Raw genomic sequence first — 14,234 nt, 5'->3', positions numbered from 1 at the left:
TTTGGCTGTTCTTTATACATCATTGACTAACCTTTTCGTTATCGTTGTCACCCGTCGAAGGAGACTGCAAGCTACACAATTAATCTTTGGTTGTTCTAGGTTCGAGCTCCAGGAATTAGTGGTATAATATTCGAGTTTGTAGTTGTATATATTGTAAATCTTCGGTAATTTTTTAATAAAATATTTATGGTTTAAAAAAATAATAAAAATGGTGAGATTAACATAATACAAGTTTGATTTAAACCTGCCCCACTAGAATACCAATTAATATCGTTCACTTTTAGGGTGCAGGATTAAAAATATTTAGATGCATTCACAAAGTAAATTCAAAAAATCATGTTCTAACAATCAATATTTTAAAGCTGCATATATTAACGGTCTTCAATTCCATTCACAAGGTTCACAAATTATTTTCTTGACGATATCATCTGTAACATCAAAAGAATTCAACACACTAAACAGACTCCAAAATATTTGACCCTTCAAAAAAAAAAAAAAAAAAAAAACACAAATTATCATACTTATGATTGTTAACCAATCTACATTAACATTACACCGTTTCGATCTTTAGCTTTGAGAGATTCAAATACTTCTTCGAGCTTACTAATTCGCGCTTCAAGTTCCAATCCCAGTTTAATAAGCTCATCAATATCCATACAATCTTTCGATCCTCTTGATACATCTTTGGCAACATTTTCAGTTTCATCATCACTACACATTTTATCAAGTTTGCCTTCAACATCAATCTTTCCCAAAAACACACACTCCGGATCACTATTTTCGTCACAATTTTCATCAGAATCATTCATTTCTTCACCCGATGATAAATCTTGATAATTTACGCGATCTTTAAAATCCACAATCTTCAACCAATCAGCGTACCTCTTTGTAACTTGTGGCTGAAAAGATCTTGATGGAATCACGAACTTCACACAGTTTCTCACTTTGTAGCTACATACATCACCAGGGATGTCTTGATCATAACCGAATTGCATAGCAACGCGATGAGGCAGATACTTTTCCTTACAATTCAGCCAGTTAATCTTACAAGGTTGTAAAAAACGAGCAAAAGTTTGTAAATCATCATCTAAGCTCAACGAATCAGTTAAAATCTGCTCGGTATCTTGGTAATATAGTGGCCGTGACCAGTTTTTTAAATCATCAGCATATGGTCTCCAAATGAAAGTCTCGAAGTTGTTCATATGTGCAAGCAGTTGAAGTAGACTTACATTCGAATTCAGACCATGCCAACGGGCTAACCTGGGCTCAGCGGGTTGAAGCTCGTTTGCAGGTTTTGGTGCTATAATTGTTAACCGTTCATACGCCCAAATCTGAACCAGTCGAAATGGACCTAACAGATTGATACAAGAACTGGAAGATTCTACACATTGTTCTTTCAATATTCTCAGATTATTATAAATATCGGCTAAAATCGGTGTAGCAAGATCCAACTTGTCCCCTTGAGACAATCTAACTGCAATCGGGAAAACATGCTTACCTACCGCATCACGATTTGTTGCAGGAAAAACAAACCTAGACAACCATAACGACAAAAAACCAATATGTTCCTGTTCATCATCCTCATTGGCCATAAACATCTGTATCCACTTATAATGTGATGCTTTTTTTGATTTACTCCTAACTAACTCTGTCCGAAACTGATTCATAACTTCAATTTTTTCCCTTAAATCAGCTTTTAAAACACTCCCACTAACAGAATCCCCTAAAACAGAGTACCCACCAAGAATCACTACATCTTCTAAAGTAACAGTAGCCTCACCCCATGGGAAAACAAATGTGTTGGTTTTAGGGTTCCAGAAACGTAACAATGAGGAAATTATGTCATGGTTAAATGTGATTTCATAAATAGAGGCCATAATAGGGTCAAAGATACCTGCTTTTATCCAAATAGAGCTGTGTTTTCCAGCCATTTGATTGACCCATTCAGCCCATTGGTTAGGTGGGTTGCCCCATCCTTTGAAAACAGGGTTTGAGCGATTGGTTGGTTTGAACATGGGGGGAGGTTGATCGAGAGTTTTAGCAACAGGGTTTAGGAATCTTGCTATTCTTGGTGAAAAAGAATTGGTTTTGATCGAACCCATGTTCTCAATCTTTTCTTTATAGACGGATGATGATGACGATGATGATGATGATGATGATGATGATGATGATGATGATGATGATGATGATGGTGGTGGTGGTGGTGGTGGTGGTGGTGGTATTTTTTGGCCATAACTGGTTGTGTTTGCGAGTGTGAGTCTGTGAGAGTGAGACAGAGGAGGGAAATGGGGTGGTGACAATTGACAATTGACAAATAGAGTCAGTTTATATTGTTTTCAAATTTTTTAAAATTATATTATACTGTATGCAGTTATAGCCCTAGTTACGGTGGAGTGAGGTTGTTGAGGTATGGTTGCAAGGTAAATTTTACTCACGTGATAATATATCACTCACTCCCAATCATGATATACTTTATGTAATATCAGCGTCATATCAGCTTCATAGCATATCATTGCCAACCATAATATACTTTCTTACATTTTATTATTTATTAATTTAAATTTATACTCTCCCCGTCACAGATTAATAGTCCACAGACAAAAACACAAAGTTTAAACAAATGTCATAAAAGTACTGTACTTTCTGTTTACTTCTCAGTTTTACCCTTACATTTTCTTTTTTCTTTAATCCATCTCCTTCCATTTTTTATTTTAGAGACTCCTATGTTCATAGTTAAAAATAAAAAGAAAATTAATTATAAAATCCAAAAAGCTAACAAAAATTTCATGCTCCCGTCCTCGATTATGCTTGGGGAAGAAAAATTTGAGGGCAAATTTGGTTCAAGTGCTCGAGAGCGGCCTAGGGAGGGGGGATTGCCATCAGCGCCCTCCCAAGTATGAATGAGGGCGGCTCCAAGCACACACCGTTAGGAGTGGTCTAAAAGGTTGTAAGAAATTTTTTCTGGACATCAGTTTGAGATCACCCAGGGAGGACTAAATCACCTAGCGTTCAATACATAAAATCTAATAAAAACTAGATAAAATCTATTTTTTACTACGTATATATACTCAAAAAATATATAATTTACAAGATATAAAATACGAAGTACAAAAAGTAAAAGTAAAAGAATTGTGTACATATTCTACCAATCCACTGAAAATTCCAGAGTATTTGATAGTTGGTGGCACAAGATAGAAATCATTATTCTATGTAAAATACTTTATTTAGTGAAAATCGTAAAGATTACTGAAATTAATAAGCTCTCATTTTCAAATATGATCGTAATTTCACTAAGTGCCCACTTTAATAATGCATAACGTTTTAATAATGCATAACGTATTGTAAAATTCACCATGTTCACTTTTCACTGTTAAAGTATTAAGTACTTTTTTCTTCCCTAAAATTTGAATTGCCTAATAAATGTGAACATCTTAATTTTGATCAGGGTTGTAAAAAACGGCCGAAACGGGCGCCGCAACGGATTTGCTTTAGTGTCGTTGCAACGGGGCTTGAAACAGCAAAAAAGACGGTCAACGCTTAAAAAACGGTCAACAACGTGTGAGATGGAAAAAAACGGTCAAAGCCATAAAAAACGGTCAAAATTTTTTTGAGTATAAATACAACGTTAAAATAGAGATTAGGGTTGATAAAGGCCGCTACTTTTTCTTCTTCTTTTTGAGCGAACAAACAACGACAGTGACGTCTTCCTTCTTTACTTCTCTCACGCATACAACAATACAGGTACGAGTACGAGTCGTTGGTGTATCTATTTCTCTCACGCATACAATGAATTTTATGTGTATCTATTTTGTTATCTATAATTTCAATTTATTTATGATTTCGTTGGTGTACAGGCACTTCGGGTATCAATAGATTGAAACAACACATAGCGGGCATAACAGGATACATCACCGCATGTCCTAGAGCGACAGCAGATGATAAAGTTAGATGTAGAAATTCTATTGAAGAAAGTAAATTTAAAAAGAAGAGTAAACAAGATGATGAAAAAGCTTTAAGAGCTGAAGTGAGGATTAATACGAACAGCATCGATGAATATGATGAAATGGAAGAGCATTTTGGAGCAAACAAACCACGCACTTTTGGTCCTATGGATAGGTTTTCTTCTCGTGATAAAGGAAATAGCAAGCAAACTAATCTTGATAATGTTATAAGAAAAGAACAAGTTATTCGAACTAAAGAATATGTTTGTAGGTGGGCTTATGAGTGTGCGATTCCGTTTAACGCATTTGAGAGGGATAGCTTCAAACATATGTCAGAGGCGTTTGGTCAATTTGGAATGGGTGCTCCAACTCCAAGTAGATATGAGATGTCGGAACCGTTTTTAAAAAAAGAGGTTGAAAGAACAAAGAACTTGATGAAAACATACGAAGATGAGTGGAAGTTGACGGGATGCTCGATTATGACCGATGCATGGACTGGTACAAAGAGAAGGAGCATTATGAATCTGTGCTGAATTCAAAATTGGGTACTGTTTTCTTGTCTTCGAAAGAATGTTCAGATGAAGCTCATACAAGCGAGTACATATAACGAGGATAGCCACACGCATTTCGCTGCAGGGTGGTCTTAGTGATTTATTCCAGAAGTTGGAGATAATTACACAAGTTTATGGGAGCTTATATGTGCATAAACTTATGATTTTAATAAGTTCTAAGTCATAAGCTTCGTTTGGTAGACATAAAAAGTAGAGCTTATAAAAATCATGAGCTCATAAAAAGAAGCTTCTCATAGTATCTTATGAAAAAAAGTAGAACTATGAATTGGAGAATAAATTTCAGCTAGTTTACCAAACACTAATAAAAAATAATAAGCTCCAGCTATCAGCTTCAAAAATAAGCTCTAGCTCTAGCCCATAAACTACAACTCCCGGTCCATGCTCCGCTCCAACTCCAGCTAGTTTCATCCAAACAACCCCTGAAGAAAATTGCTAATTTCACAATTATAGTATGTATCTGAATTTATATGCTAAAAGTTCACTAAAGCTTATATATTTATGTCATGTTTATAAAATCTAATATACAGTGTTAAGGTAACAATGTCAAATAGATAATATACTTACCTAGTTAACGGACCAGATTAGACCTATAATATTTAAAATGGACTGAGTAAACCATTTGCAATTAACATCAACATGAGCCGGGGCGAATCATTACACTCGGTTTCAACCGTGTAGAAGATGACTTTATTAATCAATCAAAAAATGAAATAATTAGTTAGTTTTACAATTATGGTATGTGTCTGAATTTATATAGTAAAAATTCAATAAACTAAAACTTATATTTTATGTCACGGAAATTAAAACCCATGGAAATTTTGATTCTACCATTTTCATGGCGTCTATTATTATTTTTATTCTGTATTTTTATTTTATTTAATAAAAAAACTTTTACCTACTTAAAGGTCGGAGGTCCTCTCAGAAGCAATCTCTTTATCCGTCGAATAAAGAGAGGGATGACTTTCTCTACTCTTGAGAGTGTTTCACTCTGGGTGGAGAAATGACTTGTCTTTATTTCTCGGATAGGGGAAGGATTGTCTACATCTCACCTCCCCATACACAACTCATGTGGTATCGGGTTTTGTTGTTGTTGTTGTTATATTTTATGTCATGTTTATAAATTTAAACCAAGTAATCTAATGTTAAGGTAACATTGTCAAGTAGATAAAATACCTACCTCATTAATGGACCAGATAAAACGGATAATATTTAAATGGGTTGAGTAAATCATTTGCAATTAGCATCAATATGGGCCGGGGCGGATCATTACACTCGGTTTTACAGTAAAAACTCACTTTATTAATCAATCAAAAAGAAGAAACAATTACGGTAATTAGAAAGGATACGAATAAAAAATATTAGTTTATAACCCGCAATTTCGCGGGATTATACAATACAAAATTTTGTAATAAGTTTGATCAATGAAGTTGAAATATGTCAAATCTACTTATATTCTAAATCGATTTTAAGACTATGGGGTATCATTGGCATGTTTACTTTTACCTTAATGAGATTAATCGTCTGGAGAAGATATTACCCTTACATTTTCGTTTCCTTGTTTCTTCATCTTCTATATATAAAACAGAAACCCCACCTTAAATACAGCATAAAAAAAAATATCGCTGCAGAATACGACGACCCCGTTGAATAAACTTGTTGCCTAATCAAGCCTTTTAATGGTGGAGATTGATTTAAATTTCGATCCTTGATATTTTGTCGATTGAAGGTTTCAGAAAGAGTCGATTAAAGGTTTTTTTAAGTGATGAAGGTTTTTGTATTGTTATTTAGCGATATAAGCTATTGATATTTGAACCGGGTTAGGGTAGTATTGGCACTCAAAAGTTGAAATAGATGAGAGAGACAATTGTTGAGTGATCACGTAATTTAATGGTTGAGATTGAAAGTTCATTTTTGATCCAATGGTTATTTTTTCTCCATTTAAATTTTTTTAAAATTGATTAGTAAAAGTTGACTTTGTTATTATATATAATATAGAATATAGATAGATTGTTATGCAATTTTATATATAAATATAAAGTTAAAGACTCGCGGTTTCGCGAAATTTTTAAAGGATCTATTCATTTAAGCTATAAAATTAAATATATAAATTAAAAAAACTATTATTATGTCTATTTGAACATTAAATCAAATGTTTTTTAGGGGCTTAAATATTTAAAGTTTCAAAATGTACTAACGAACTATTATTAAGTCTATGATGAACCTTAAACCAAGTATTTTATAGGGGATTCAAATTTTTAAAGTTTCAAAATGTACTAACAAATAAATAAAAACACAAAATTTTGATTCAAATTAAATAATCATCTCAGATATCATTATGTAGTTTTGAGCGATTAAATTAAGAATTATGGATGGTTATCTCAAATCTTCGTTGTATTTTTCTGCATATTCGCCAATGTAGCTATTCTTGTTAGATGATCATGAATTGTGAAGAATGTCATAACTCTTTGTCTTGTTGTTAGTACTCTGTGCATCCCTGAGAAAGTCTTCTGTCGTAATTCGTCAGCCTATAATGAATTGAAACATTATATTATAAATAAAATGCATAATATTGTAATATTTTTTTAATTATTTAAAAGACGTATGAAGTTTATGATTTAGTATACCTCATCCATAAAGTTGTGCATAATAATAAGCTTTCCAACTAAAAATGACATAGAATTGTGATAACTTGACATTGTTGTTTCATCTCCTTTATTTACAAAATCTTTCCCTGTTAAAGTATTTGATATTGTGGCTTCTAAATCTCTAAATTTTGTAGTAAGTGCAATCTCTTCGTTCGTAATTTCAGCTGTTAAAGATTTCATTTTTTCAAGTTTAGTTCCAAAAACTTCAATATGATTGTTGATTAACTGTCACAATCAAGATTAAGTTAATGTATGTTAATCTCGAAATTGAAATATGAAAAAGTAGTTAATATAAAACCAATAATAATAAATAAGGTAAAGAAATAGTTTCGTGTACTTGCCTATAGCATATCAGTTGGACGTAATCCATCAATCCACATTATACACCGCTGAGTAGGACACATCCAAGTACCATATGTAATACTAAAGACATCAAATTTAGTAGCAAATTTTTTCATATTAAATAAGCTATAGAAATGTGATAATATGTTTTCGATAATCGGAAGAATGTCGTCTTCAATAAATTCTTCAATCAATCTTCTACGTAGTTGTAATATACGTTGGTGATGTTCAGCAAGCCAATCACTATACTTTCTGATAAAGTTAATCGAATCTTCAAGAAATATTTAAACACAAACTTATAAGGTATACATAGTATTGTTTTATAAAAGATCGAAGAATATAAATTATATTAAATTAAGATGTACCACAATTGAGGTCATGGTCCCTGGAAATCTGTAAATGTGATATAATATTTTAGTAATATAATTGTAAATGGATTGAGAATTGAAAGTCATTAATTCGTATAATTTCTATTTTTTGATGAACATGTATTAAAAAGTAAATTTTGTAGTATTTCATTTTTTTGTTGTATTTCCCTTTTCAATTGTATAACGTTTTCTTCCATCTTAGTGACGTACGGCTACAATAGAAAAATATAATTGTACGTTAATTATAACAGTTTGAAATTAACAATTACTATTGTCATTATAACAATTGGAACCCTTTTTTTTGCGGTGTTTCATAACTGATTCTCTATTCTTTGCTTTTTTCTTTTCTTTCTGCAAATTTTCAAAAATAAAAATAAAAAAATATATTACTTATATTTGACTCATGTAAATGTAGTTAGAATAACTTATTTCAATTTTTGTAATCTCATACTTTATAAGTTAATAAAACATATTATTAATGTTTTTGTCCTTTCAGAACTTCTACAAGAGTAAATTTTGTGCATATATCTATGGCCTCCTACATATTATGTACCAATACTCCTCCTACCGATCTTAATTTTCTACCGGCAATTCAATCAACATATCTCGCTGCCTAAAACCTAAACCCTAAATTTACACCTTAAACATACTAAACCATAAACTCTAAACCCTAAACCCTAAACTCTATACCCTAAACCCTAATCCATAAATTTTAAATTCTAAACCCTAACCTGTAAACCCTAAACCCTAAACTACCAACCCTTAACCCTACACACTAAACCCTAAACTCTAAACCCTATACCCTAAACCCTAAACCCTAAACCATAAATTCTAAAATCTAAACCCTAAACTCTAAAACCTAAACCCTATACACTAAACCCTACACACCAAACCCTAAACCCTATATCTAGACCCTAAACACTAAACCCTAAACCATAAACACTAAACCCTATACCGTAAATTCTAAAAACTAAACCCTAAACTCTAAAGCATAAACTCTAAACTCTAAACCCTTAACCTCAAACCCTAATCACTAAACCGTAAACCCTATACACTAAACCCTAAAGCATAAATTCTAAAATCTTAACCCTAAACCCTAAATCTTAAACTGTAAACCATAAACCGTAAACTCTAAATAGCAATTCCTAAACCTTAAACCATTAAATCTCAACGTTAATCTTTTTTATCCATTAAGCTTATATTAGTTGTCAAAATGAATTTAGTTTGTACTATAAGTATATATAATTAGAGATGTACAAAAAATATTTAAAGGATATATAACCATAGAATATTTACATCTCAGTCAAATACGTCTCAAGACTTTCTTATAAACAACATTCTTGGTGGTATTTGAATCATTCTCATTATCATCCAATATGATTGGTTTTAATCCATTTTTTTAATCAAATACGCATGTCTGCAATGATTGTGTATTCATTTTATTGAAAGAAGTAAATACATATTGATTAATTTTCGTAATATGATATGATGTATATGTTACATGACAAATGTAATGTATCATTATTATTTTTTATTTTTTGTTGTCATCACGATGTATGATGGAAAAATTGAAATTCAAAACTCAAAACCTAAGGTTTGAACCCATGTGATGCGTGGTAGTTGAATCAAACGATAAATTTTTCCTCGGATATAATAAAATGTTAAAATTTAAATTGTAAACAAATAAAAATGAAAATGAGTAGTCAATTAATAAGCAAACTATATTGACTTTGAATGAGAGTATAATTAAACAAACGAAAAACATATTTTGATCATCACTATTTCAGCTTTGAATCCTAAGATGGGTAATTTTCTCTACAAAAGGTGGTTGGTCAGCCACAGGAAAAGAATAACAAGACGACAAAAACCTGAATGTGGAGGTGACAATTATGACCCGTTCATGAGTACATGGGTGAATTTGGGTTAAATTTATTTCCTAACAGGTCTTATAATTAGAACGCAAATTACCTAAGCTAAAACGTAAACATGTCAAAAGGGGTTAATAATCGCTAAGTGCATCTAAAGTTCATAAAACCTCCTAAATGTCTAATAAATGATATCATAATATTACAAAATATATAGTTGTTTCACGAAAAAAGACCAAGAAATGTTTGTGGGCGAACCCGACCTGACCCGACTTCACCCGCGTCAAATGGCTACATAACGTTGCTCGTCCTGACCCAAACCTGTTCGGGCTTGTAACTGACCAACCCATTTTGCCACTCTAGCCAAATGATATCTTTAGAGTTAAAGCATCGATGTTCCTAGCATCCTAAATGGCTACAATTTTGTGTACATTAATAGATTTAAAAGTAGATACGAAAATTCAGGTATGACAACATGGTGCATTACATAACTTGTCAAAATCATCAAAATCAGAACACTTCAGAGTAACCATGTTTTCCATCATTGTTGTATTCAAAGATAAATAACCAAGTTAGTAACATGTTGTAGAATCTTTCGTCGACAATGAAACATATAACCAATAATTTGTGTTGTCACCAAAACATGCCAATTTCAGATATATTTATGGTAAGATGTCAATTTTTCATGAAATAATAATATAATGGATAGGTAATTATTAACCAACCAGTAAAAATCTCCTTGGCGATAAGTCGCCCGTTAACTCTATCAGGCCACACTCCCCAAGTAGAGCAAAAACCACAATCCCTTTCGTTGAAGCTCGAATCCAAAAATCTTCAGGCTGAAAATATTGGGCACAATTCTTATGAGCTTAAGAAGCAGTTTTCTTAGGTACAGATCCAGGAAAAAATGCATATATGATACCATAAGATTCTTTGTTTTGGATGCTTGCTTGTAAACAAGATTCCTATAATGAAATTAATGTATAGTAATTAAAACATTTCTTGGCTGAATTCATAGAAAATTATCAAGAGATGTTATGTTGCACAAACATCATATATGAAAGTAAAAATGTTATATTACCATTACGATCAGAGATGGTAATCGAAGGTCTGACCCAATAAGGGCGTTCATGTAGCTGGAATCCCCTCAGCATTCACCTGAAATAAAACTTCAGCAACTATTACAGAGAAGTGAAAAAATACGACACGTTTTACTGGTTCACGTTGTTCATCTCAAATAGGCAAGATCATAAAATATAGCTATAAGGTGGAATGGGTCAAACGGATTGAAAGTTTCCCAAAGTCTATTTTTAACTTGAATCTATATTATAGAATGAACTCAATAATTGAATAAAGAGATTTTACCTCCTGCCGGGGGGACTTTCACCATTGAAATCTGATAAGATGCGCTCGAAGTATTTCACATGACACTGGAAAAAGAAATACTATTAGTTAGTAATTACTATTATACAATGCTAAACAGTACTAATAATATAAGTTGTGCAGAAGTAGGTAAACTGACAATCTGGCTTGGTAGAATCAGTCGATTCTCATAAACTCATTTTATTTGGTTATAGTAATCAATACACACCTAGGCAGTCGGGAAGAACTGCAAAATGTTATGCGAGATCTGATAGAGAACATGACAAGCCCAAGCCCAATAATGATATAGAAAGACCAAGCCCAATGGAAGTCTTTATATACCAGAGTTAGGCATTTAGGGTTCTTTATTGAGAGTTTTATGTGTGTGTTTTGTAATCGGATCTGTGAGCTTGGGCAGGAAGTTTGCTTTGAGCATCTTCTCTGATTTGGCAGAGGATTATCATCCTTCTGATTTACTTTTCATGAATTCAATTATCATTCAATAAAATCATCATCTATTTCCTATTTACAGTTCTTCAGTATTAATCTTCATTTAGATCTGTTGTTGCTATAATTCAATCATTTTCAATTAGATCTGCTGCTGTACTTTTGAGTTCTTATCAATTGGTTCCATTGCCTCTTACCCCAAACCTCCAACAATGGTGAATCAAGATCAAGCCTCCATCATCACTCACTTAGAAGCACAAATTGATTCCCATGATGTGAAGATAGATCTGTTATTTTCCCAAATGGAAGATCTGGAATCAGCTGTTAAATCTATCAAAGAAATCAGTTAGTTTCGATATTATATTTGTACTTGTTTGTTATGTTGCTGTTTTTATACTTATACATTAATTGATTGATGGTGCAAATCAATGTTCGGGCTAAAGTAGTAGTGCGCAGCTGGTGTCGCCTTTAACTGAAGTTTGCCTTCAACTGATGTGTACCGATAGTTGTGTAGATGTTGAAGCAGCAGGAGCTAACTGCTATGTCAAAGTGCTTTCATTCCACAATATGAATCCAAAACGGTGATTACTGCAAGTTGTTAATTGTGTATGAATGTGCAGTATATAAAATACACATGTATGATGAAGCTATATATAAAGTTCTTAAATACTAAACTTCATGAACATGTATTTTGAAGCTCCTCCTGGTATCTGAATAGTATTAATGGTTATTAGTATATAACGACAAATTGACACTTACTTCAGGTTGATAATCTCGATAATTCGGTTAATTTTTGAATCACCGAAACTCTTCAAGTTCCCGAAATTCTGGACGCATCCTATATAGCCTGTCACGATAAAGAAGCCAATATTAATAAATACGATTTTTTAAAAGTTTATAACATTTTTGTGTGCGGTACCTGTGACTATGTGAGTATGGAAGTCTTGTTTTCTGCTCGAGCATACACCTGATTTTAGAAAGCAAACTGAAAATAGTGATCTGGAAAACTTTATGCTCGGGCATACACCTGATCATGATTTTTTGGTTGATCTTAAACGTTCTTCGTACCAAAACGTTGCACCACAGTGAACACATATCTGTTTGCAGTCACCTATATCACAGTAAACTGGTGATACACCGATTATAACATGCATGAATCAATCAAATAATACCCAAGAAAATTAACAGATTATAATCCAAATAACATATAATCGGAACGGATAACATCTAAATAACATCATCTGTGAAATCAAAAATCTCTGCTAAGCATAAAAAGAGAAAAAATGAAAATTCATCAATTCAAATACTTACAACTGTATAACACGAAGCAATGAGAATCGATGAAGCAATCGACAACACGTAAACAACGGAACAACAAACGCCAAACTAATAAAAATTCGAATTGCAAATGTTGAATTCGCTTGGTTAATCAATGGCAAACGCAAAGGGATTTCAAAACGCAAATGGCTTTCAAAAACCCTAAATGAAATCATCAATATTGAAACGTACCTTGAAAATGTTATTCACAATAGGGACCTTGCTTTCTGATAAAACAAACAACTAAAATTGTAAGCAAATCACTGGATTCATTGAAAAAAATCGAAGATGATAAAACATATAACTTACGTGGATTGATTCAAGGAAATCCATTGTATACCTTCCCAAATCGATCAATCAAAATCAAAAGCCTGTAGCAAATATTGATTGTCATCAGCAAAATTCCGTTATATAGCTTTGATTCAGATGAGAAATCCAATGAATCTTCGTTCTACATCCAACTATGAATTTAAGCTATAAAATTAAGCTATAAAATAATCAGGGATGGTAGGGTGGTTTTTGTCAGTGTCGTGATTTTGGGAGAAAGTATTCTAGGTTTTTTTTTTTTTTGGCTTGCGTAAACAGGTAATCTGAATGAATGTATCCGGTGTTTTTTTAATTGGAGGGTGGTATTGACAATTTACAATTTACAATTGAGGAGGTGGATTTATTACTTAATAATTTTAGATGATGATTAATGGTCGTTAGATTAAGAGGTATTGTTATGTAATTTTTTAATCTAATGGTAATTAAGGGGAGTTTCACAATAATTTATTGACTAATAGAAACACATATAGTGAATAGTGATATAGTGATTATATATATAAAATGGACATATGCTATGTGTATACAGTTCAATCCAACTAAACAATAAAACACATGATGCATTAAATATTGACCAAGGTTAACTGACTCACATGACCCTACAATACAAGCATTGGCTTCGCCATTGCTTATATCATCTTGAGCTACTCAAGGTTTCCTCCTAGACAGCGATGTGGGCGGAGTTATTATAGCTGCATCGGCATAGTCGAAACGGGAGATGATCGCAACGGGTGGTTTAGTTCCTCTCGGGTGATCTCAATCGATGTCCAAAAAAGATAGATAACTAAAGAGTTATGATTTTATAAGCAAAAATTTCTAGTGCATTTATTGTTTTATTTTTGTGCTCTTAAAATATAAGATAGTCAAACCTTTATAATTATTATTATATTTAATTATTATAGTATTAACTTTACATTACATAATATAAATTATATTTAAGATATATTAATACATATTTAATACCTAATATGTATATGTATGTGTATAGTTAAATAGTAATTAAAATTAAAATTAATATTAATATTAATATTATTAATATAGTAAGACAATT

The 14,234-nt window shown here is 32.2% G+C and overlaps 2 protein-coding genes and 1 long non-coding RNA gene across 8 annotated transcripts; all 3 read right to left on the bottom strand.

The window, feature by feature from the left end:
- Positions 1–539: 539 nt before the first annotated feature.
- Positions 540–2,102, bottom strand: LOC139851415 (serine/threonine-protein phosphatase 7 long form homolog). The gene has a single exon (XM_071840447.1). It carries the CDS (start codon positions 2,100–2,102, stop codon positions 540–542), a length of 1,563 nt encoding a protein of 520 aa, XP_071696548.1.
- A 4,789-nt stretch (positions 2,103–6,891) lies between these two features.
- LOC139851405 (transcription factor TGA2.1-like) lies at positions 6,892–7,528 on the bottom strand. Its single transcript, XM_071840438.1, has 3 exons — positions 7,496–7,528; positions 7,138–7,383; positions 6,892–7,038 (listed from the first exon to the last, which is right to left on the bottom strand). The coding sequence occupies exons 1-3, from the start codon at positions 7,526–7,528 to the stop codon at positions 6,892–6,894; spliced, it is 426 nt and encodes a 141-aa protein (XP_071696539.1).
- A 2,607-nt stretch (positions 7,529–10,135) lies between these two features.
- Positions 10,136–13,410, bottom strand: LOC139885963 (uncharacterized). 6 transcript variants are annotated; one of them, XR_011772178.1, is made up of 9 exons: positions 13,169–13,410; positions 12,462–13,086; positions 12,302–12,389; positions 11,325–12,130; positions 11,099–11,163; positions 10,815–10,891; positions 10,656–10,698; positions 10,459–10,572; positions 10,136–10,251 (listed from the first exon to the last, which is right to left on the bottom strand). It is a non-coding gene; the product is annotated as an uncharacterized lncRNA (long non-coding RNA). The 6 variants fall into 6 exon arrangements; XR_011772177.1 differs by lacking the exon at positions 10,136–10,251 and having other exon boundaries at positions 10,261–10,572; positions 11,325–11,872; positions 11,946–12,130; XR_011772180.1 differs by lacking the exon at positions 10,136–10,251 and having other exon boundaries at positions 10,261–10,572; positions 11,325–11,829; positions 11,946–12,130.
- Positions 13,411–14,234: the final 824 nt, after the last annotated feature.

The sequence above is a fragment of the Rutidosis leptorrhynchoides genome, chromosome 1 (genome assembly GCF_046630445.1).
Source record: "Rutidosis leptorrhynchoides isolate AG116_Rl617_1_P2 chromosome 1, CSIRO_AGI_Rlap_v1, whole genome shotgun sequence".
Lineage (NCBI taxonomy): Eukaryota > Viridiplantae > Streptophyta > Magnoliopsida > Asterales > Asteraceae > Rutidosis > Rutidosis leptorrhynchoides.
The sequence above is the reverse complement of the archived record's forward strand: the minus strand, read 5'-3'. Positions and strand labels throughout refer to the sequence as shown.